This window comes from Gymnodraco acuticeps, unplaced genomic scaffold, assembly GCF_902827175.1.
Source record: "Gymnodraco acuticeps unplaced genomic scaffold, fGymAcu1.1, whole genome shotgun sequence".
Classification (NCBI taxonomy): domain Eukaryota; kingdom Metazoa; phylum Chordata; class Actinopteri; order Perciformes; family Bathydraconidae; genus Gymnodraco; species Gymnodraco acuticeps.
Genome location: NW_022991458.1, coordinates 35,200 through 59,857, shown reverse-complemented (window position 1 = coordinate 59,857; position 24,658 = coordinate 35,200). Strand labels below are relative to the sequence as shown.

The window sequence follows — 24,658 nt, the reverse complement described above, 5'->3', positions numbered from 1 at the left end:
ACTACTGCAGAATGTTCCCCTCTCTTCATCCCCCTCACCTTCATCATCAGTACGATGGTGTTCAGAGCGATCATGGCCAGCACGGTGTACTCGAAGGAGGGCGACACCACGAAGTGCCAGAGGCGGTACTGGAAGGTGTGTCGGTTCTGAGGCATGTAGCGGGTCAGAGGCTTCGCACCGAGGGCAAAGTCTATACACGCCCTCTGAAAACACAGGAAGAAGGGGTTAACGCCGGGGGGGCCACATACAGAAAATATACAAAGGGCTGGGCCGCTCACAGGAGGTATACCGCCTCATCAGTTCAGTTAGGAGTTAGCAAAAATCAATCAAATACATGATGCTTGTGAGTGTTGGCAGCTCATCCCTTAAAACACACACACACACACGACAAAATCTCATTTCCTGTCATATCATATGTGTTTATCCTATCCTCTGTTGTTGTGTTGATGTTGCCTTGATAGAAGCGTTTGCATCACTGTCTTCTCTGTGTCACTGTGTAATGTAAACAATATTCAATTGAGCCTGCACTGTTTATGATTTGTTATCTTTGTCATGATTTATCATTTGTATTGTGCAAAAGTTTATTTTAGGCTTTACAGAAAAGACTGGTCATGTGTACTTTGCATACAGTATAAAGCATCACTGTGTTCCTGTAACCTCCAAATACACTTTGGTCCAATTCCAAACCACACCCTACACCCTACCCCTCCGTTTGCGCGTTCGCGCGGAAGGTCCGCCATATTAAGTGCTGTTCCAAACCAACGAGTGTGGAGCGGTGTGGAGGGGGAGTGGGCTATCAAGCCCTCAGAACAGCGAGTCTGCAGCGGGTGCTGACTTGAGACCGGTCTCTACCTGACCGGAGTCACGCTGTGTGTGTCCCTCAGGAAACAAGCTGTTTACAAGTAGTTTCCAGCAAACATCCACTGATAAAGTGGGTTTTCTCTGGAAGTTTTTCCTTGTACGATGTGAGGGTCTAAGGACAGAGGGTCTAAGGACAGAGGGTCTAAGGACAGAGGGTTCTAAGGACAGAGAGTCTAAGGTTCTAAGGACAGAGGGTTCCTAAGGAAAGAGGGTCTAAGGACAGAGGGTCTAAGGACAGAGGGTCTAAGGGACCGAGGGTCGAGGACAGAGAGTCTAGACAGAGGGTCTAGGACAGAGGGTCTAAGGACAGAGGGTGTCGTATTGTCATACTGATATTCTGTACAAACTGTGAAGTCCACTGAGACAAATGTAACATTTGTGATATTGGGCTATAAATAAACATTGATTGATTGATTGATTGATTGATTGATTGATTGATTGATTGATAAATTGCGATGTTAACAACCTCACGATAACAGCATTAATGATTACTTAGGACAGGGTTTCCCACACATAGACTTTACTTCGGCGGGCTGCCCAGGTATATTAACGGCCACCAAAGTATATTTCGCGACCCATTTTCGTTTTTATTTTATTATGTATCCGTCCGTAGTGGACAATGATCCCTCGCTCTAACGCCTGGACCTGTTCGCTCTGCCATCGCGTGAAGGGTCTGCTAACAAGCGACCGACAGAAAGGTTCATATTGTTGCACGTCACCTCACAAACCCCCCCCCCCCCCCCCTTGTCGTGTATATGTACAGACTGTTGTAAGAAGCTTATAAACATCAGGTTTAAAACACAATTAAAGATGTTTGGAGTTTTATTTGAGTTATTAATTTAAATGTTTTGTCAAAGAGAAGCTGATCTGAGCAGCATGTCCTGTTTCTGCCGGAGAGAGGGGAGTTTGTCCCAAAGCTTGCTGCTACTTCCCTCCATCTGACAGGGGGGAGCCTCGTTGAGCTGCGAGTGTCACTCCTTCACGGAGTGGGAGTGGGTAGGGTGTGGTTTGGAATCGGGCCAAAGTCATTACAGAGCTTAAGTTGTCCTAGCGTTTAAGCAAAGGAAGTACGTCTTGTTTAAACGTTTATCAGATCATTTTGGGATGTCCACATTTGTAACGAGAGTAAATTAAAGTACTTCCTTGGAGGTTTCCAAAAGTGTAAAATAGAATACAGAAGAGGAAGCAAAAGAGAGACAGAAAAGTGTGAACAATTAAATTAAAAAAGCTGCAAAAATAGGCTTACGGGTCATTAAAAACAGAGAGGGTTTTGTTTATCGTCCCTCACCTCGTTCTTCTCCAGGCTGCACTCCTCCATCATCTTATCCCCCTGCTCCTGGAAAGTGATGATGATGAGTGCCACGAAGATGTTGACGAAGAAGAAAGGGAAGACGACAAAGTAGATGACGTAGAAAATGGACATCTCCATCCTGTTGCCGTGGCTCGGACCTCTGTCCTCCTCCGTCACGTCCACTGAGTGCTGGAGGACCCTGGAGGGAGAGGAGACACCATGCTAACTGATGCTAACTGATGCTAATGGGTGCTAACCAGAGATGGCAAAAGAACCCACATCCTGTACTCAAGTAGAAGTACACACATCCTTTACTCAAGTAGAAGTGCACACATCCTTTACTCAAGTAGAAGTACACACATCCTTTACTCAAGTAGAAGTACACACATCCTTTACTCAAGTAGAAGTACACACATCCTTTACTCAAGTAGAAGTACAGATACTCGTGTTTAAAAAATACTCTGGTGAAAGTAGAAGTACTGACTAAACTTCTTTACTCAAGTAAAAGTAAAGAACTTTGAAATGTACTTCAGTAAAAAGTACCCATAACTAGCAGCTGCTTTAAAGAGTACCTGACCTCCCTTTATATTAATAGAACAATAATGTCATTGTTAGCTAATGAATGTTTCCATTGTGGTGACACGTTATTGGACATAATTCACCTTGCTTATTGTGTTGCCACACGGACCCTTTAGTGGGGAACACCTGTAGCTTTAGCTGCCATTCCTGCTAGCTCATCAGGCAGAGCAGTGCATGTGTTAACCTCTCTGAAAGTAATGGATAATAAAGATTGGAACTCCATTCTTAATACACCGCCTCCGACTCTCTTTTCACGGCACTACACTGGTGACCCTGACTTTCCCGAGAAAGTTTCCGGAAAATTAACGAACATGGCTGAGCGCGATGTTTTCATAAAGCTGCCGGAATTCTGGGAGCACGCCGCGGAGGCATGGTTCGCACACGTGGAGGCACATTTCGCCTGCCGACAGGTCCATGACGGGGACCTAAAATACTACCATGTGGTAGCAGCGCTGGGGAGCTCCACGTCGTCCAGGTTGGTGGGATTCATCGCAGCCCCCCCACATCATGGCAAATATGAGGCGATTAAGGCCCTTCTCCTTAAGACATTTAGCTTATCTGCTAAGGAGAGGGCCCGACAGATACTTGACATTCAAGGCCTAGGAGACAGCAAGCCATCCCATGCAGCTAATGGAGAAAATGCTAAATCTGCTAGGGGGGGAAGATCCCCGGATTTTATTCACGGAGATTTTCCTGCGTCACTTGCCTCCCCGGGTACAGACGGCGCTGGCCAACACGCCTGTCACGGAGCCCCGTGCTTTGGCTGAGGAAGCGGATCGTTTTTTCCTGGCTACGCAACAGCCCGGGGCAGAGACGTTAGCCGCGACGCTCAGCGGCCCACCGGCAGTCAAGAAAGCGTGGCGGAGGCCGGACACGGCTGTGGCTAGCCGGCGTGGAGACGCCGGAGAGTGCGTTTACCACGCACGTTTCGGGACAAGGGCGAAGAGATGCATCGCTCCGTGCAGCTACAAACCCCCGGGAAACGGAGGGGCCGGCGCTCAGTAGTGGCTCTGAGCGTCGGCGGCACGTGCAGGCTCCTCTTCGTCAGCGACAGCGTTTCGGGGAGCTTGTTTCTGTGTGACACGGGCGCTCAACGGAGCGTAGTTCCAGCGTCGAGTGAAGACGTCGCCCGTGGGGGGCACGGACCGCGATTGACGACGGCTAACGGCAGTCCCATTCGCACGTACGGCGTGAGGCCTATGTGTTTGTGCATCGGAGGACAGCGTTTCAGCTGGGATTTTGTGACAGCGGACATTTCTTTTCCCCTCCTCGGAGCGGATTTTTTGTGTGCTCATGGACTCTTAGTGGACGTTAAGAATAGTCGTTTGGTTGATGCCTTAACGTTTTCTTCCCTCGTGTGCACACTTGGCAGCGCAGCGTACGACGGGCTGTCAGGCTCGCTGTCAGGTGCAGACACGTTTCTCAGACTGTTGGCCGAGTTTCCAGACATGTCGCTACCCACCTTCTCTGCGCTTACCACTAAGCATGGCGTGGAACACCACGTCACTACCGGGGGGCCTCCTGTCTACGCCAGGGCCCGGCGGTTGAACCCTTCTAAGCTGGCTGTAGCGAGGGCGGAGTTCGCAACCATGGAGCGCCTGGGCATTGTCCGCCGCTCCGACAGTCCTTGGGCTTCCCCCCTGCACGTCGTTCCCAAATCGAACGGCGGGTTCCGCCCGTGCGGGGATTGCCGCCGACTCAACGACGCCACTACGCCTGACCGCTATCCGGTACCGCACATTCAGGACTTTTCGGCGCATCTGGCCGGTACGGGGGTGTTTTCCAAGGTGGACCTGGTGCGTGGATACCACCAGGTGCCCATGCACCCCCTGGACATTCCCAAGACAGCAGTGATAACGCCTTTTGGACTTTTTGAGTTCCTGCGGATGCCTTTTGGACTCAAGAATGCCGCTCAGACGTTCCAGCGCCTGATGGATTCGGTGCTGCGGGACCTGCCGTTTGTGTTTGTTTACCTCGACGACATACTCGTCGCCAGCGCTTCAGTGCAGGAGCACCTGTCCCACCTCCGAGCCCTTTTCACACGGCTCAACGAACACGGATTAATCATCAATCCTGCAAAGTGCCAGTTCGGGGTGTCGGACATCGATTTCCTGGGGCACCGCGTCACCAAGGGCGGTGCGACACCTCTGCCAGCGAAGGTGGAGGCTGTTGCGGCGTTTCCTCGCCCGCTCACAGCCCGGTCGCTCCGTGAGTTTCTGGGGATGGTGACTTTCTACCACCGTTTCATCGCCCGGGCCGCACACATCATGCGGCCGCTGTATGAAGCGTTGAAAGGCAAGACCCCCGTCCAGGAGATCGACTGGACAGCAGAGGCGGACGGCGCTTTTGCTGAGGTCAAGACCGCGTTGGCTCAGGCGGCTTTGCTGGCACACCCATCATCTACGGCTCCCATCTCCATCACCACGGACGCGTCAGACTACGCGGTCGGCGCAGTGCACGAGCAGTGGGTGGAGGGCGCTTGGCAGCCGCTCGCCTTTTTCAGCCGCCAGCTGACGCCTAGAGAACGCAAATACAGCGCCTTTGACCGGGAGCTCCTCGGACTTTATTTGGCCGTGCGGCACTTCCGTTTCATGCTGGAAGGCCGTGAATTTACGGCGTTTGGCGACCACAAGCCGCTCACCTTCGCCATGTCAAAAGTGGCGGAGCCTTGGTCGGCACGTCAGCAGCGGCAGCTGTCCTACATATCGGAGTTCACTACGGACATTAAGCACGTGGCTGGCAAGTCGAACCTGGTTGCTGATTGCCTCTCCAGGGTCGTCATCGGTGCCGTCCAGTTGGGCCTGGACTATACTCGCATGGCGGCAGACCAGGTCACAGATCCCGGCGTCCAGGCCCTGAAGGTGGAGAGCGCGGGGCTGCGCTTGGAGGACGTGGTGTTCGGCGACGCGGGCATTACTCTCCTGTGTGACGTCTCTACGGGCCTGGCGCGGCCTGTCGTCCCTGCCAGCTGGAGGCGTCCCGTGTTCGAGGCTGTGCACGGCCTGTCACACCCCGGCGTTAAACCTTCGGTGCGTTTGGTAGCGGCGAAGTTCGTTTGGCAAGGACTGAAAAGGGACGTGAGGACTTGGGCCAGGGAGTGCGTGGCTTGTCAACGCGCTAAGGTGCACCGCCACACGAAGGCCCCGTTGGAGCGTTTCCTGGTGCCTGAGAGGAGGTTTGATCACGTCAACATTGACCTGGTTGGTCCGTTGCCTTCCTCTCAGGGGTTTTCCTACCTCCTCACCATGGTGGACAGAATGACCCGTTGGCCGGAGGCGGTTCGCTCGTTTCGGCATCAGCCGCAGACGTTGCCCGGGCCTTGATTGCAACGTGGGTGTGGCGTTTTGGCACCCCTTCAGACATTTCCTCAGACAGGGGCTCTCAGTTCACGTCCGAGCTCTGGAACGCTGTGGCAGGCGGTTTGGGGGTTAAGCTGCACAGGACTACCGCTTACCACCCTCAGGCTAACGGCCTCTGCGAGCGCTTTCATCGCTCCATGAAGGCGGCCCTCAAGGCCGGCCTTACGGACGGTAACTGGGTCGACAAGCTGCCCTGGGTGATGCTGGGCCTGAGGACCGCACCTAAGGAAGATCTGCAGTGTTCTACAGCGGAGATGGTCTACGGTCAGCCGCTGAGAGTTCCGGGGGATTTCCTCCCAAATGCATCGGCTCCCTGGTCGGCGTCGGCCCAGCGGGCTTTCCTGCGTGACGCCGCTGAGGCCTTTGCTCCGATCCCTACTACTCAGCACGGTACTCAAGTGTCCCAGGTTCCCGCAGAGCTCCGCTCGGCGGAGCACGTGTTCATCCGGCACGATGCGCACAGAGGCCCCCTGCAGCCCCCTTATGATGGGCCTTTCCGGGTCTTGGAGCACGGGGACAAGCACCTGGTGGTCGACCTGGGTGGCAAGGCCGAGCACGTCTCGGTGGACCGGGTGAAGGCTGCTCACCTGGACTTGGACCAGCCTGTGGTGCTGGCTCGACCTCCGCGACGGGGCCGCCCCCCGGCCTCGTCCCCTGTCACGGATTTAAGACCTGTTGTTCCGGTCCCTCCCCTTCCGGGGGCCGCACAGGCGGGAGTCACTTTTCCGACTCCCGTGCTCAGGAGTCGTGGGGGTCGGCGTGTCGTTCCTCCCCGCCATGCTGATTTTGTTTATGTGTGAATTCTGGGGGGGCTTGTGTGGTGACACGTTATTGGACATAATTCACCTTGCTTATTGTGTTGCCACACGGACCCTTTAGTGGGGAACACCTGTAGCTTTAGCTGCCATTCCTGCTAGCTCATCAGGCAGAGCAGTGCATGTGTTAACCTCTCTGAAAGTAATGGATAATAAAGATTGGAACTCCATTCTTAATACACCGCCTCCGACTCTCTTTTCACGGCACTACACCATGCTGAACAACGGCAACATGACAACGTTTCCATTGGTCCCTCTTCTTTAGAGAGGACCAGGAAATGATGGATACACGGATCGTGTTCAAATCAATAGGCACGCAATGACTCTAAAGAATAATGATCACGCACCAAACACACATTCAGACTAAAGGAACCAGCTGTTTGGAAAATGAGAGAAGTAGAAAGTACAAGTATTTGAGTTCAACATGTAAGAAGTAGAAAGTACAAGTATTTGAGTTCAACATGTAAGAAGTAGAAAGTACAGGTATTTGAGTTCAACATGAGAGAAGTAGAAAGTACAGGTATTTGAGTTCAACATGTAAGAAGTAGAAAGTACAGGTATTTGTGTTCAACATGTAAGAAGTAGAAAGTACAGGTATTTGAGTTCAACATGTAAGAAGTAGAAAGTACAGGTATTTGAGATCAACATGTAAGAAGTAGAAAGTACAGGTATTTGGGTTCAACATGTAAGAAGTAGAAAGTACAGGTATTTGTGTTCAACATGTAAGAAGTAGAAAGTACAGGTATTTGTGTTCAACATGTAAGAAGTAGAAAGTACAGGTATTTGAGTTCAACATGTAAGAAGTAGAAAGTACAGGTATTTGTGTTCAACATGTAAGAAGTAGAAAGTACAGGTATTTGTGTTCAAAATGTAAGAAGTAGAAAGTACAGGTATTTGTGTTCAACATGTAAGAAGTCAAAGTAAAAAGTCGTCAGAAAAATAAGTAGTGGAGTAAAGTACTGATACCAGAAGAATGTACTTAAGTACAGTAACGAAGTATTTGTACTCCACTACTTCCCACCTACTGATGCTAACGGATGCTAACGGTTGCTAATGCTGATAAGAGCTCTAGAAACTGATAAGAAAAGCTTTAACAGCTCGAGAAGAGGACTCATTTTACTGTAACACACACACAAAGTAATGCCGATTCAATTCATGAACAAGTGTAGACTTTCACACACTGAACCGTTGACTTTAATTAAATGTATTATGTCAACAAATTGTTGTTATTTTTCTTCTTTACTTGCTTATTGAGCACCAGGAGAAGCGCTTTATATATGACATGTATTATTATTATTATTATTATCAGTAGTAGTAAATTGAACATAACTTAAAGTCAACTTTTCAGCTTTTCAGTGTGTACTTTTGCAGCGATAAATAGTTTGTTTACTGGGGTGGAGATCAAAAGTCAATTAGCTATTTAATTCCCACAGAAGCTGTCAATTAACGAGGGATGGGGCGATAGAAACCCAGAAGCACTGTCAGAGAAATACTGGATTAATCCTATTTTGGAATAACGACGGGGCAAAACCTTGAGTTAAATTGATCATATCCGTAATATTTTTGAGCATTACGTAAGATCACGCCCAAAGTTAATAATGTTATAATGCACATTAAAGCTAATGAGAGATTTGAGAATGGGAAATGATGTGCGGGGAAACTTCTGTTGAAGGGTCAGGAGGAGGATTATATGTCAGGATTATTTGGAGGTCATAATCGTCAAAACACAACAACACTTTGCAAAACATACCTAAAGTTAAAAAACATTTTTTTATATATATATATAAAATGAGAATTTTGAAAATAATCTGAAATGTGAAAAAAATAGTCAGAATTTTAAAAAGCAAATCAACTATTTGAAAAAAATCTTTCTTTGAAAATAAATCAGAAAGAAGTGAAATTAAAAAAAGTCAGATTTAGTTTTTTAAAATCTTCATTTTTTCTTCAAAAAAAATTAGGATTTTGAGAAAAAGGCAGACATTTGAGAAGCAGTGACAATTTTTTTTAAAAGTGATTTTCTTTTGTCAGAATTTTGAGAAAAATAAAACAGGTTTTAAAACCAGCAAAACAACTAAATAACACACAAAAAAACATTGAAAAAATACCCAATTGTTTTTGTGTGTTCGGCGAAATTTCATGTCATGCTCTTAAGTATTTTAGTCAATCTTGTTGTGTTTTGTTAACTAATCGTTGTGTTTTGACCTTCAGGGCCACCGTACACTAACACGCAGTCTGCTGTCAGGGACTCACTGCGGCCAGCCTTCCCCCGTGGACACAGTGAAGAGAGTCAGGAGAGCCCAGATCACATTATCATAATGGAACTCATGACGTCTCCACTCCCTCCTCTTCACCTCCTTCTTATCCTTCGCATAGTCTATGTAGTAACCCCTAAAGGAGGAAGAGGAGGAGGAGGAGGAGGAGGAGGAGGAGGAGGAGGAGGAGGAGGAGGAGGAGGAGGAGGAGGAGGAGGAAGAGAAAAAAGTGTCAAAAGATTAGAACATTCTGAATTGTAAGGAGCCATAAAATAATGGAAACAAATAAAAAAGGGAAGGCAAATGAAGTAAATAAAATAAATAAATGATAAAATAAATGAATCAGTTCGCTGAATACAATTATAATAAATGAATGAATAAGATGAATAAACATCTGAGTGCAGGATGGAGTGAGGAAGAGGAGGTGATAATAAGTGAGGAGTTACTGGCAGTCCTTCTCCGTGTCCTTGGAGCTGTCGCTGCAGAAGAAGAACTTCCCCTTGAAAAGCTGCACGGCGATGACAGCGAAGATAAACATAAACAGTTTGTAAACGATGAGGATGTTGAAGACGTTCTTCAGAGATGTCACGACGCAGTCGAACACCGCCTGCAGGAGGAGGAGGAGGAAATCAAACACGTGGTGAGGGAGAGAGGTCTGCATTCATGAAGCATGTTCAGTCTGTACACTGAAACCCATGAGCACAGACTACAGCTTAAAGAACAGGAATAGAACCAAGCTGCATTATCACCAGACCACCTGTGTTACGTTCCCTTATAGTCTCTAGGGTGAAAGGATCTCAGGAAACCCTGATCTGGCTTTTCAGACTCCAAGCTCACATTAAAGGTGTGGATTTTGTTTTAAGTAATGATGTAGAAAGGTTGAGCCAGTGTCCGAGGTATTAGACCTCCTTATGTGAGCTTAGAGTCTGAAAAGCCAGATCAGGGTTTCCTGAGATCCTTTCTCCTAGTTATTTTATATTGTGTTGGTTCCCTTGACTATAAGGGAACCGTGACACCCTGACACCCAGACACCCTGACATCCAGACACCCTGACACCCTGAGACCCAGACACCCTGAGACCCAGACACCCTGACACCCTGACACCCAGCCTCCCTGACACCCAGACACCCTGACACCCTGACACCCTGACACCAAGACACCCTGACACCAAGACACCCTGACACCCTGACACCAAGACACCCTGACACCCTGACACCCTGACACCAAGACACCCTGACACCCAGACACCCTGACACCAAGACACCCTGACACCCTGACACCCAGACACCCTGCCCCCCTGCCACCCTGCCACCCTGACACCCTGACACCCAGACACCCTGCCACCCTGACACCCAGACACCCTGCCTCCCTGACACCCTGACACCCAGACACCCTGACACCCAGACACCCTGACACCCTGACACCCTGCCTCCCTGACACCCTGACACCAAGACACCCTGACACCCTGACACCCAGACACCCTGACACCCCTGACATCCAGACACCCTGCCACCCTGCCACCCTGACACCCAGACACCCTGCCACCCTGACACCCTGACACCCAGACACCCTGCCTCCCTGACACCCTGACACCCAGACACCCTGACACCCAGACACCCTGACACCCAGACACCCTGCCTCCCTGACACCCTGACACCCTGCCTCCCTGACACCCTGACACCCAGACACCCTGACACCCAGACACCCAGATACCCTGACACCCAGACACCCTGCCTCCCTGACACCCTGACACCCAGACACCCAGACACCCTGACACCCTGAGACTCAGACACCCTGAGACCCAGACACCCTGACACCCAGACACCCAGACACCCTGACACCCTGCCACCCTGCCACCCTGACACCCAGACACCCAGACACCCAGACACCCATACACCCAGACACCCTGACACCCTGACACCCATACACCCAGACACCCATACACCCATACACCCAGACACCCTGACACCCAGACACCCTGCCCCCCTGCCACCCTGCCACCCTGACACCCAGACACCCTGCCACCCTGACACCCAGACACCCTGCCTCCCTGACACCCTGACACCCAGACACCCTGACACCCAGACACCCAGACACCCTGCCTCCCTGACACCCTGACACCCTGCCTCCCTGACACCCTGACACCCAGACACCCAGATACCCTGACACCCAGACACCCTGCCTTCCTGACACCCTGCCTCCCTGACACCCAGACACCCAGACACCCTGACACCCAGACACCCTGATACCCTGACACCCAGACACCCAGACACCCTGACACCCAGACACCCTGACACCCATACACCCAGACACCCAGACACCCTGCCACCCAGACAACCTGACAACCTGACACCCAGACACCCATACACCCATACACCCAGACACCCTGACACCCTGACACCCATACACCCAGACACCCATACACCCATACACCCTGCCACCCAGACACCCTGACACCCAGACACCCAGACACCCATACACCCATACACCCTGCCACCCTGACACCCTGACACCCAGACACCCTGCCTCCCTCCCTTGTATTGGTTGTTGTGTGTTACTGTCTCTAGACCCTATAAGGGAGGTAACATCTGGATTATCAGTTATGGTATATAACTATCTACAGCACATGTGTCAAACTCAAGGCCCGGGGGCCAAATCAGGCCCTTGGTGGATTTCATTTCGGCCCACAGGATAATTTCTAATTCCTATTAGATCTGGCCCTCCGGTATATTGCACGCACACCTTCACTCCATCCTGAGGGTCTCCTCAGCTCAGAGCCTGAGCCCAAACATTGATGACCTTGCACCCAAGATGAGATGCCAAGTATCTGAACTAGCATCACAGAGCAGCAACCTGAGTTTAATGGATGTTTCCTGTTGCACTTTTTTTCTTTCGACAACAGGGCATGTTTGGCACATAGGCAATAATTTAAGCTTTGTTAGTTCCAGGTTTAATATGTGCAATAACTTAATTTCAATCCGTTTTGCAATAAACATTGAACTAGTCCGGCCCTCGACTAGTACCCATGTTTTAAGTTTAAAAAAGCAGGAATGAAATCTGAGCTGACAGAAGAAACTCAGAATTTTGAAAATAAATTAAAAAATATATATATATATCAGATTTAAAAAAAATGAATTTCGAAAATAAAATAATGTTAAGAAAAAAGTGAGAATAAAAAAAAAGTGAGAATAAAAAAAAGTGAGAATTAAAAAAAGTGAGAATTAAAAAAAAGTGAGAATTAAAAAAAAGTGATAATTAAAAAAAAAATCTGAATTTTGAAAACATTTTGTGCGAATATTAAGAAAAATATTTAGATTTTTGTAGAAACAAAATAATTTATTGAAAAAAAGTCCGAATTTTGCGAAAGTAGTGAGTTTTTTAGAAAAAAAATAAGGATTTTTAATAAAAGTCAGAATTGTTTGAACAATTACAGAATTTTTAGATAAAAGTCAGATTTAATTTTTTTTAAATGAGAATGTTTTTAGAAAAAAGTTAATCCCCAATATTTAGAAGCATTTGACAGAAATCAGATTGTTTTATGAAACTGTCAGGGAATACAGTTACTGTTGTTTGGTATCCTCATTATGTAATTACTTTCCAACATCAACACTGCGCTTTCTTGGCAGCACGAGCTTCTGACTATAGACTTCCGTTGCTAACACGTAGCTTCTGTGCGAATGACATAAAGACGGACTCTGACCTTGAGTTTGGGAAGTCTCTTGATTGTCTTCAGCGGTCGGAGGACTCGCAGAACTCTCAGAGATTTGATGGTCTTTATGTCCCGTCCTTTGTTATTTCTGCGCAGAAAGACGACAATATCATAATGTTAGACACTCGTAACTTGTTTTTCTATCTTATTCATCGCAGCATGTTCTACTTATGTTACACACATTTAAAGTATTTGTTCAAAGAGAGGAAGAGTTTTGTTTTGTTTTACCCCATCACATTGCTGGTGGTCACAGAGGCATCACGATAACATGTAGAAAAACAAGAGAATGTTTTTAGAAGAAAGTCGACATTTTGAAAAAGAAAATCATTATATTGAGGTCAAAGACGTCAAATCACACCAACAGTTTAAAGACATTTTGAAAAACCAAACATTACAAAAAACACAAAATATATTTAACCAAAAAAACTAAAAATGTGTGTGTATTTAAATGTATCCAAAATATACACAAAAAACTGAAATACTAATATAAAAAAACTAGGGCCGGGACTTTAACGCGTTAATTAAGATTAATTAATTACACAAAAATTAACGCGTTAAAAAAATTAACGCATTTTAATCGCACTTATTTTTGCACCGCGGAACGTTTCTCACTGGATGAGTTTCAGGCGTACCGATTATACTGGAGCACCAACTAACGTTCATGACTTCAGACAACAACAAACCACAGTGAACAACAGTGGGAAATGTTGTTTTAAAAAACGGACGGATGGAAGCGTCGATAAGAGCACGGTTGTGTGCAAATTATGCAAAACGGAATTCGCATATCACCGCAGCACATCAAGCCTCAAGTATCACCTCAATGCAAAACATATAGCAGCTAGCGTGGAAGCTAGCGTGGACGTTAGCCTCTTTTATCGCTTTCACACCAAAAAGAGCCGGTACTAAAATTAGTTCATGAGAACCTTTTTACCCCCACGAAAGTCCCTGCTAGAGAGCAGAGAGCTGCTAGAGAGCAGGGACTTTCGTACGGCTCTCTTGTGAGAAAAGAGCTATATTTCTGATTGGCTGGGCGGATTGCAAACCACGCCCCGTAAAACTCCCAAAAAGTTTTGTGAAGCCGCCATTTTATTATCCTCGCATTAGCATTATTAGCATTAGCCCAGCGCAGAAACGCAGAGAGACTAACTTATGGCAACACAAAATAAAACATGGGAGCGGTGGAGATGAGGAGGTGTCGGCGTTCTGGCGATTTACTCGGAAGGCTTCAGTAGAAGCTGCTGGGAGTCCCAGCAGCTTCTACTGAAGCCAGTCCCCAACTCCGGGGACTTCCGGCCGGGGACTTTGGGCGGCAGTATACGCCGTGAAGTGATTTGCGGCCTGCCAGTAAACCCAAAGCAGAAGAAGAAGAAGTGACGTCAGCGGCTTCATTTGCCTAATCCTCCCCCAGGTTCAAAGAGTTCTCATGAACTAAGTTCTCATGAACCTTTGTGGGAAAAGTACTGCGGTGTGAATGCGCCTAATGGTATACTAAAATCCATGTGAAAAAAAATTGCTTCTCACTGTTCTTAGGTCAAATATTTATATGCGATTAAAAATGCGATTAATTTCGATTAATTAATTACAAAGCCTCTAATTAATTAGATTAATTTTTTTTTAAAAAACACATTTTAAAATGTTCAAAACCGCAAAATAACTAAATAACACAAAAAGATCAATTAAAAAAATACCCAAATGTTTTTGAGTAAACATGATTACTGTTTCAGGTTTTATTTTTTGTGCCTGGCAAAATATCACGTGTTTTAAAGTATTTTAGTCAACTTTCTTGTGTTTTTTAATGAAATTGTCGTTGTGTTTTGACCTTCATATAGGGTGTTTCTCAATGTCGAGGAAGGCTGCTCCAGTGCCACTATTTCAAGGATGCTACGTCATCGAGTGCCGCCGAAGGACTGTTCCAATGTCCAGGATGCTTGGAATTCTACCGAGGCCGGCGTACTTCGTTGCGGGAAATTTCACGGCTGCACATGTGTATCCTCCGCGGTCTTAAAATCCCCACAATGCTTTGCGCACGGACCAAATATTTGGCAGAAATCGCGCTCCATGTAAGGCGGGGCCTCTCATATGAAGCACACCTGCACACCTGTTAGCCTGTTCCATCATTCTTCGTTTTCCGAGGCTAGGAAGGATTCTTGCCTCGCTTCTGAAGGACCTGACTGATGTCCTACCAAGCAAGCATCCTCGACATTGAGAAACACCCATAGAGTAAGAAGCAAGATGGACGAGATGTCTGCATGAAGTCAAACAACATTTCCAGTGGATTTAAGCATGCAGGGAAACAGCAGAATGATTTAAAGACACCCTGATGTTCAGATGCATTATGGATTAGTATTCATATTAAAAGCGGTGACTGACGAGAGGGCGAAGGCCACCAGCGCTCCCACCACCACGATGAAGTCCAGAACGTTCCACAAGTCTCTGAAGTACGAGCCGTCGTGGAGGAGAAGACCCTGGTCGATCATCTGAGGAAAACACAGGATTAGGAATGAAGAAAAGTCTTCCTGCAGCGTGCAAGGGAATCATACAGATCCAAGATGTCGGGGAATATTTTGCTGAGGTATCTAACCGTTAACCCAGTCCATCGCTTCTTATCGGTGCATAGGTCCCACAGGCGTACATTCTTGGGCCATGGACGACAGTTTAACTTACATTTAGTGCCCTGTTTGTTTAGTCTTGTTAATGAAGAAGGTTGATCATACTCTCTGAACTAGTTCAAACCTCCGACTACGGAAGAGATCTTCAGAATTAGTCGAGCAACCGCTGTGTCACCTCATGTCTGCAGCCAACCCTGTCTCCTAAAAATTACGTTCCCACAGAACTAAACTGCATTCTCAATTACGTTTAGCTAGAAACGTATTTACTCCCACGTTACGTTTGTTATGAACGTATCTCAAATACGTTTATTTTCTACATATCTTCTAGAAACGTATTTTCTCCCACGTTACGTTCGTTATGAACGTATCTTAAATACGTTTATTTTCTACATATCTTCTAGAAACGTATTTTCTCCCACGTTACGTTCGTTATGAACGTATCTTAAATACGTTTATTTTCTACATATCTTTGCCATTTATTGCCTTGCTTATAATAATGATAATAGTCATTTATAAATATCATTTTAGAGCACACCTTTGAAATCGAGAATCGGGCTCGATATATGGTTAAATTAAAATCAGTAGGCGAGGCTGTAATTTCGGCAGCTGTTACTCTCATGAGCGAGGCAGAAAATAATAGTTTTAACATGACAAAAAGCTGCTGTGTCGTTTATTGCACCTCAAACATTAAAACAAATCCAGAGTAACGTGTTTCTGTACTTCCTCTAAGAAGAAAAGACAGTAAAAGAAGAGCTCTGTGGCTTCAGGCTCGATCGCTGTTCAAATGACAGCGTTGGTTTCCCCAAAAGTGGGCGGGGCTGTAAAGTGAAGTTTTACTATCATCTATTATTCAAAACCATTCTATTTATTCTAACGTAAATTACATGCCAGTGTTTTATCTTTTTATTTATTTGTTTTTATTTTAAATCGTATAATGTCGGACTTTTTTCCCGTCTGTGAGGAAAATAAATGGGGTTTAGAGCCTCAAAATACTGAAATCTGTATTTTTTAAAATCTTTTCCTTCTAATTTGTTATTCTTTTCTAAATAACACACTGTTATTTACTCAACCATAACACACAATTATCCTTGTTTTTATTTATTCGTTTAATTCTATAATCTTGGGCTTTTTAGCCGTAAATAAAGTCACCGGAAACAGACGGGACATTTCGAGCGATACACACCACAAACCCACCGAACTGATTACCCAAGATCCTCAGCTTGAAGCTCGTTGATTGGATGTTTTAGCCGCAATAAACGCTGGGATATGGTGTTAATAAGTTGTGATATCCGAAAACGAAAAATAAAATAATACCTAATTCAGAGTGTTCTTGCTTTTCTCTTTGGAAGTCATCACATAACGGCATTGTAATACACGGTTCGGCTGCATTAAATATTATACATCTGCCGTAGTTCTTTATTTATAGAGCCCTGATGAGAAGACTTCTAGACAAACATGAGGAACTGCCGCCAAAACTGAATACTTGATGTGGATCATAAATATATCAACAATTAAACAACATCTTCAATTTCTTTTCACAAAATACGTCTCCTTGCAGCATCAATAGTAATTCGGCTGACTTTTATATTTGATCCAATTGGTAGATAATAGGTTATATTTACACCATGACGGTGCACAGCTGATAGAAAAGGACTTGTAGTTTTTAAAGATATTACTGATTTTCTTTGAATATCAGAATGTAAATACTGAGTTGAGAGAATAGTCAGGGGATTTGGGTGATGGGAGACACATCTATGGATTCAGAATTTCAATAGCGTACCATTAAATGACGGATATACCTTTCTGTCTGTGATGTTTTACAAATCAGATATTAATGTGTAGAAGTAAAACATGTGAAATAATATAGCAATATCCTGTAAAATTATGTAAAAACATGAATAAAACTACACATCTTCAGATGTTATACATACATAAGTGTCCTACACTAATAATACAAAGTTATTATTAGTATGCTGTGTACCTTGTGTGCACCGCCTAGTGGTTAAAGCACGTTATTGAATTATTTTTGTTGAATAATGTTATTTGATGAAAACAATATTAAGAGTACATACTTTCATAGGGGGAAAGTAGAAGGTCAATGATAGAAATATAGAATATAAAAAGTCAAGAAGATACTATAAGTGATCTCTACAATAAAACAGTTTAGTGCCGGATGTACAAAGATATTAATAGGAGGAGGTGCAAAACAGAAAAACGAATTAACCTTTATTAACACATTAAAGAATACTTTAGGTTAAGGTCTTATTTTAAACAAGAAAAAAACTTTGGGGGTATCTATCTACCGATGAATATTAAGCCTGACAAAGTACTTAACGTCTAATATATTGCTTTCCTGCAATGTTAACTATGTTGAAGCACTTCTTTTAACTGATATTATACACATTAATTATACTCTTATGTAGATAGAATAAGAAATGTGCAGAATATGACAGTTTAATGGTGGAGGTACACACATATTGATAGATGTCTTGTAATGCGCTGTTGAGGAACCTGCGACCCAAGTTGTGTATAAGATCAATAAACCTTAGAAAATCTTGAAATCTTGAAAGGGATGTGCAAAATAGCCATTATACAGTTTTTAATTAACTATTAGTAGAGAATAACGAGTAATGAATATACTTTATAGAGATCTGCAGATAAATGTTTAGTCTTCTCAAGCACCAACTATCAAATATCTCTCCTGATTGTTGGCACTTGACAATCACCTTCCCTGAATTTTACTCAGGTGTAACTAAAGTCTGCTTTAAGGGTTGTTTATATTTCACATCATTAATCAGAATCTGCAAAGTAACTAAACTAAATGCAGTGGAGTAAAAATACCAGGTTAACCTCTGAATTGTAGTGGAGTAGAATTACAAAGTAAGCTGTCGTGTGGGTATATATTAATGCTGCCCATTATGGATATAAGCGATTTTTACCCATTTAGTAATTACATGTTTTAAATTTGTACACACCAATGTGTTTCCTATCGCCTAAACCTCCAGGGCTGTACACAGTTTAATACTGGCAACTTCTAATTTTGGGAAAAACGTCTTTTAAAACTACAATTCCCAGTAGATACGTGCCATAGAGAACATGTTGCGAAACACAATGCATGTGTAGTTCTCGGGGGGCGTTCGAGTCCAGTTTTGAATAGTCTGCCGTGGTTTCGTTCCATTTCAAAGAGCTTGACGCTCGGCGTAACCTTGGCGCACTGCCACTCCAACATCACGGGGTTAGTCAACGGGACTGTAGTCCCAAACGATAGCTGGGGATTATGGGTAATGTAGTGTCTTCGGCCATCCTAAATCTCGAAATGTCCCGTCTGTTTCTGGTGACTTTATTTACGGCTAAAAAGCCCAAGATTATAGAATTAAACAAATAAATAAAAACAAGGATAATTGTGTGTTATTGTTGAGTAAATAACAGTGTGTTATTTAGAAAAGAATAACAAATTAGAAGGAAAAGATTTTAAAAAATACAGATTTCAGTATTTTGAGGCTCTAAGCCCCATTTATTTTCCTCACAGACGTTTATACGATTTAAAATAAAAACAAATAAATAAAAAGATAAAACACTGGCATGTAATTTACGTTAGAATAAATAGAATGGTTTTGAATAATAGATGAGAGTAAAATCTACGTCACTTTACAGCCCCGCCCACTTTTGGGGAAACCAACGCTGTCATTTGAACAGCGATCGAGCCTGAAGCCACAGAGCTCTTCTGTTACTGTCTTTTCTTCTTAGAGGAAGTACAGAAACAAGTAACTCTGGATTTGTTTTAATGTTTGAGGTGCAATAAACGACACAGCAGCTTTTTGTCATGTTAAAACTATTATTTTCTGCCTCGCTCATGAGAGTAACAGCTGCCGAAATTACAGCCTCGCCTACTGATTTTAATTTAACCATATATCGAGCCTGATTCTCGATTTCAAAGGTGTGCTCTAAAATGATATTTATAAATGACTATTATCATTATTATAAGCAAGACAATAAATGGCAAAGATATGTAGAAAATAAACGTATTTAAGATACGTTCATAACGAACGTAACGTGGGAGAAAATACGTTTCTAGCTAAACGTAATTGAGAATGCAGTTTAGTTCTGTGGGAACGTAATTTTTAGGAGACAGGGTTGCTGCAGCACATGTCAATTCTCCGGCTGATATATAAACCATAATTAACTTCATAAAAAACCGTCAGTGTTTGACATCACGCTCCAGCTCTCCCTGTCTCTCTGAGTTTCGTCTCCATTGCTTCCGAAGTTTTCATCACACAAGCTTGGAGGTCTTTGTTCTTCTTCGTAGATGAATCAGTATGTTCTGCAATAAATCAACTGTTGTATTGTTTACCTTTGATTGAAACAGGAGGAGACTTCTTGATTTGAATGTTTTCTATGTTTTTCTTCATACAACTATTTTATGGTGTGTTATACATTATATTCATGTAAAAGTCTGTAAGCATGATCAAAATGTAAATGAACATATTGTGGAACACATTTTTAAAACAGTCAGGGAATAATTCTGTATACATGTTTACCGTTCGCCCTCTGACGCAGATGCCCTAACCCTCGAGCAGCCGTTATCCCCCTTAAGGAGGAGCTGCTCTAGCAAGTTGTTGTTACCAGTTTGTGAGCGGGCAGCTCTCGGCCAGAGATAGTCATTGTTGTGGGACACCTGGAACACATCCTTCTCAGGGTGTAGATGACCTCGAGCCATAAGAGACAACAATGTGATTCAGTGTCCTCAGCTGTTTAGTCTATCTATTGAAGAATGTTGATTATTACACTCTGAACTAGTTCAAACCTGGAGCTACAGGAGGGTTCATCTCTACCGTGTGGTCAGACCGTGGCTCGTGACATGTCTCGTGAATTCTCCGGCAAAAGCTCCAAATAAACCGTCAGTGTTTGACATCAAAGCTCCAGCTCTCCTCGTGTCTCTGAGTCCTGACTCCATCAGAGCTCCAGCTCTCCTCGTGTCTCTGAGTCCTGACTCCATCAGAGCTCCAGCTCTCCTCGTGTCTCTGAGTCCTGACTCCATCAAAGCTCCAGCTCTCCTTGTGTCTCTCTGAGTCCTGACTCCATCAGAGCTCCAGCTCTCCTCGTGTCTCTGAGTCCTGACTCCATCAGAGCTCCAGCTCTCCTCGTGTCTCTCTGAGTCCTGACTCCATCAGAGCTCCAGCTCTCCTCGTGTCTCTCTGAGTCCTGACTCCATCAGAGCTCCAGCTCTCCTTGTGTCTCTCTGAGTCCTGACTCCATCAGAGCTCCAGCTCTCCTCGTGTCTCTCTGAGTCCTGACTCCATCAAAGCTCCAGCTCTCCTCGTGTCTCTCTGAGTCCTGACTCCATCAGAGCTCCAGCTCTCCTCGTGTCTCTGAGTCCTGACTCCATCAGAGCTCCAGCTCTCCTCGTGTCTCTCTGAGTCCTGACTCCATCAGAGCTTCAGCTCTCCTCGTGTCTCTGAGTCCTGACTCCATCAGAGCTCCAGCTCTCCTCGTGTCTCTCTGAGTCCTGACTCCATCAGAGCTCCAGCTCTCCTCGTGTCTCTGAGTCCTGACTCCATCAGAGCTCCAGCTCTCCTCGTGTCTCTCTGAGTCCTGACTCCATCAAAGCTCCAGCTCTCCTCGTGTCTCTCTGAGTCCTGACTCCATCAGAGCTCCAGCTCTCCTTGTGTCTCTCTGAGTCCTGACTCCATCAGAGCTCCAGCTCTCCTCGTGTCTCTCTGAGTCCTGACTCCATCAGAGCTCCAGCTCTCCTCGTGTCTCTGAGTCCTGACTCCATCAGAGCTCCAGCTCTCCTCATGTCTCTCTGAGTCCTGACTCCATCAGAGCTCCAGCTCTCCTCGTGTCTCTCTGAGTCCTGACTCCATCAAACCTCCAGCTCTCCTCGTGTCTCTGAGTCCTGACTCCATCAAAGCTCCAGCTCTCCTCGTGTCTCTCTGAGTCCTGACTCCATCAGAGCTCCAGCTCTCCTCGTGTCTCTCTGAGTCCTGACTCCATCAGAGCTCCAGCTCTCCTCGTGTCTCTGAGTCCTGACTCCATCAGAGCTCCAGCTCTCCTCGTGTCTCTCTGAGTCCTGACTCCATCAGAGCTCCAGCTCTCCTCGTGTCTCTCTGAGTCCTGACTCCATCAAACCTCCAGCTCTCCTCGTGTCTCTGAGTCCTGACTCCATCAAAGCTCCAGTTCTCCTCGTGTCTCTCTGAGTCCTGACTCCATCAGAGCCCCAGCTCTCCTCGTGTGTCTCTGAGTCCTGACTCCATCAAAGCTCCAGCTCTCCTCGTGTCTCTCTGAGTCCTGACTCCATCAGAGCTCCAGCTCTCCTCGTGTCTCTGAGTCCTGACTCCATCAAAGCTCCTGCTCTCCTCGTGTCTCTGAGTCCTGACTCCATCAGAGCTCCAGCTCTCCTCGTGTCTCTGAGTCCTGACTCCATCAGAGCTCCAGCTCTCCTCGTGTCTCTCTGAGTCCTGACTCCATCAGAGCTCCAGCTCTCCTCGTGTCTCTGAGTCCTGACTCCATCAGAGCTCCTGCTTTCCTCGTGTCTCTGAGTCCTGACTCCATCAGAGCTCCTGCTCTCCTCGTGTCTCTGAGTCCTGACTCCATCAAAGCTCCAGCTCTCCTTGTGTCTCTCTGAGTCCTGACTCCATCAAAGCTCCATCTCTCCTCGTGTCTCTCTGAGTCCTGACTCCATCAAAGCTCCAGCTCTCCTCGTGTCTCTCTGAGTCCTGACTCCATCAAAGCTCCAGCTCTCCTTGTGTCTCTCTGAGTCCTGACTCCATCAAAGCTCCATCTCTCCTCGTGTCTCTCTGAGTCCTGACTCCATCAAAGCTCCAGCTCTCCTCGTGTCTCTCTGAGTCCTGACTCCATCAAAGCTCCAGCTCTCCTCGTGTCTCTCTGAGTCCTGACTCCATCAAAGCTCCAGCTCTCCTCGTGTCTCTCTGAGTCCTGACTCCCATTGCTTCAGAAGTTTCCCCCACATAAACCTCTACAGTATGTCAACTAAACAGAATTATAAACCTGGCTTCGACAGCTGGGGAAGTTTGTAGGAAAGTTAGAAAGAAGTAAACTGTTCTTAATATCACCTCTTTGGGACTTGTTTAAATAAAAAAGGACGACTTTTTTGTTATTTGGACCCAACGTACAGATAAATACAACTGGACTTGAGGGCTTGGAAAGACACAATGCTTCTTTCTTTGGGTCAAAACAGTCGTGAATGATGTGCCAAACATCACCGTTTCTTATTCATTTGTAATCAGACTTAGTTGTCTATTCTTCAAACTTCTCTAGATGTTGAATAAGGCAAACAGGAATGCCACAAAGCGACTTTTCGTTCCTCGTTTTGTTGCAACGTTTATGTCCCCACCTTGGAAATGGTTGCTAAATAAAGACACATCTACTGTATATTTGTCACCATCAAATCACCTTCTTCTTCACTGAGTCGCTCACCTTTATAATCATCTCAAACGTGAAGACTCCCGTGAACACGTAATCAAAATACCGCAGAACCTAAAAAGAAAAAAGACAGTAAAAATAAATATATAAGAAAAGCAGATTCATGCAGCATAAAACAGATAATAACAACGTTTATTCCACAAAGGAGGGGAAGTTCCTCAAGTTGATGATTCGATATCAAGACATGTGGAACTTTTAAGGATCTCTTTTTATGCTTTAATATAAAAAATTCTCCTCTATATGGAAACACCAGATAATTCCTCCAGGTTCAGTGCGTCTAATACGGAAATGTCTTCATGCATTAGTGATTTTTACTGCCCCCCCCATCAAGTCACATTAGAGTCCTTTCGCAAAACAATTTAAGGAAATGTTGCTACTTAGTGATGAAGCTATGAGACCCAAGACAGAGATAAACAAATCGTATCGCACAGTGGTCCCCAATGATTATCAGTCTGAACGATGTTTTATTTAGAAAAATGACCGAATATATCCGTCTGCGTCTCTGGATACATATCAACACCATAGATCAGGGGGGGTCCAAACCTTTTTCACAGAGGGCCACATACAGGAAAATATACGAAGGGCTGGGCCGCTCACGAGAGGTATATCGGCTCGTAAGTTCAGTTATAAGTTAGCAAAATACATCAAATGTAGGTATGAGTGTTGGCAGCTCATCCCTCAGAGTGATTATAACAAGGACAATTATGAAGGGTGTATGTCAAGCTTGTTATGGAAATAAGTCAATGGGCTTTTTTCTCATCAACTAAGATATGTTAGAAAATGTTTCCAACTTTAATTGACTGAATTTATTTGAAAAGTGGGCGTATTAACAGGTGAATACTACTGTGTGATATATTTCTACATTTAAGAAGTATAATATAAGACAAGCACAAGTTTCATTTGTATTCCATTATACTTTTTTAATTTGCTGAGGGCCGATTCAAAATGGCCCGCGGGCCGTAGTTTGGACACCCCTGCCATGGATCAAGATGCTCGTCTCAGTCACGTGACACTTCTCTCTGCTGAGCTCCGTGTTTGTTGGCCTTTAATGTGTCTCTCGTACAACAGTACTCGTTTCAAGAAGATATTTTGATCATGATATTTCATCAGCGGAGTTCATAAAATGTAGACTGAAGCCTGATGTTTACGGAGGACAGGACAGATATATTCCGGCTTAGATTGGGTGTTTGTCATCACTTCACTACGCCTTGCTACCTTGACATTAAACTACTTTCAACTAAGGACACAGCTGTAAGTGGCGTCTACGTCTACAAAATTTGATTTGAGCACACAAACACGGCGCATATGAAAGGCGTTGTGTTTGCAAATGATGGTTTTCTTCAGAAGAAAAGTGCCAGAGCGGCGTTACGGCAGAACTTCAACCCTGCATCCCCATACTTTGAAGGCCTTGAGAATATCGTGTTACATGAAACCGGTTCGTGGTGCAAAAAAGGTTGGGGACCGCTGGTAAAGCAGACATATTCTCTCACACACACACACACACACACACACACACACACACACACACACACACACACACACACACACACACACACACACACACACACACACACACACACACACACACACACACACACACACACACACACACACACACACACACATACCGTGTATACATCACTTCAGGGGACATTACATTGACTTACATGCATTTCCTGGAGACTTACCCTAACCTTAACCATAACCAAGTCTTCATCCTAAAATTAATGATTCCCCTCA

General features: G+C 45.2%; 1 protein-coding gene across 1 annotated transcript in view; it reads right to left on the bottom strand.

Annotated features, from left to right (window-relative positions):
- Positions 1 to 38: 38 nt before the first annotated feature.
- LOC117532976 (voltage-dependent R-type calcium channel subunit alpha-1E-like) overlaps positions 39 to 24,658 on the bottom strand; it is a gene marked incomplete at both ends in the record, with an annotated part of 58,796 nt that continues 34,176 nt past the window's right edge. Inside the window, 8 exon segments of the mRNA XM_034196598.1 lie at positions 39 to 203; positions 2,150 to 2,351; positions 9,156 to 9,293; positions 9,604 to 9,764; positions 12,858 to 12,954; positions 13,095 to 13,106; positions 15,237 to 15,343; positions 22,913 to 22,972. Of these exon segments, the coding sequence (XP_034052489.1) occupies positions 39 to 203; positions 2,150 to 2,351; positions 9,156 to 9,293; positions 9,604 to 9,764; positions 12,858 to 12,954; positions 13,095 to 13,106; positions 15,237 to 15,343; positions 22,913 to 22,972 (942 nt within the window).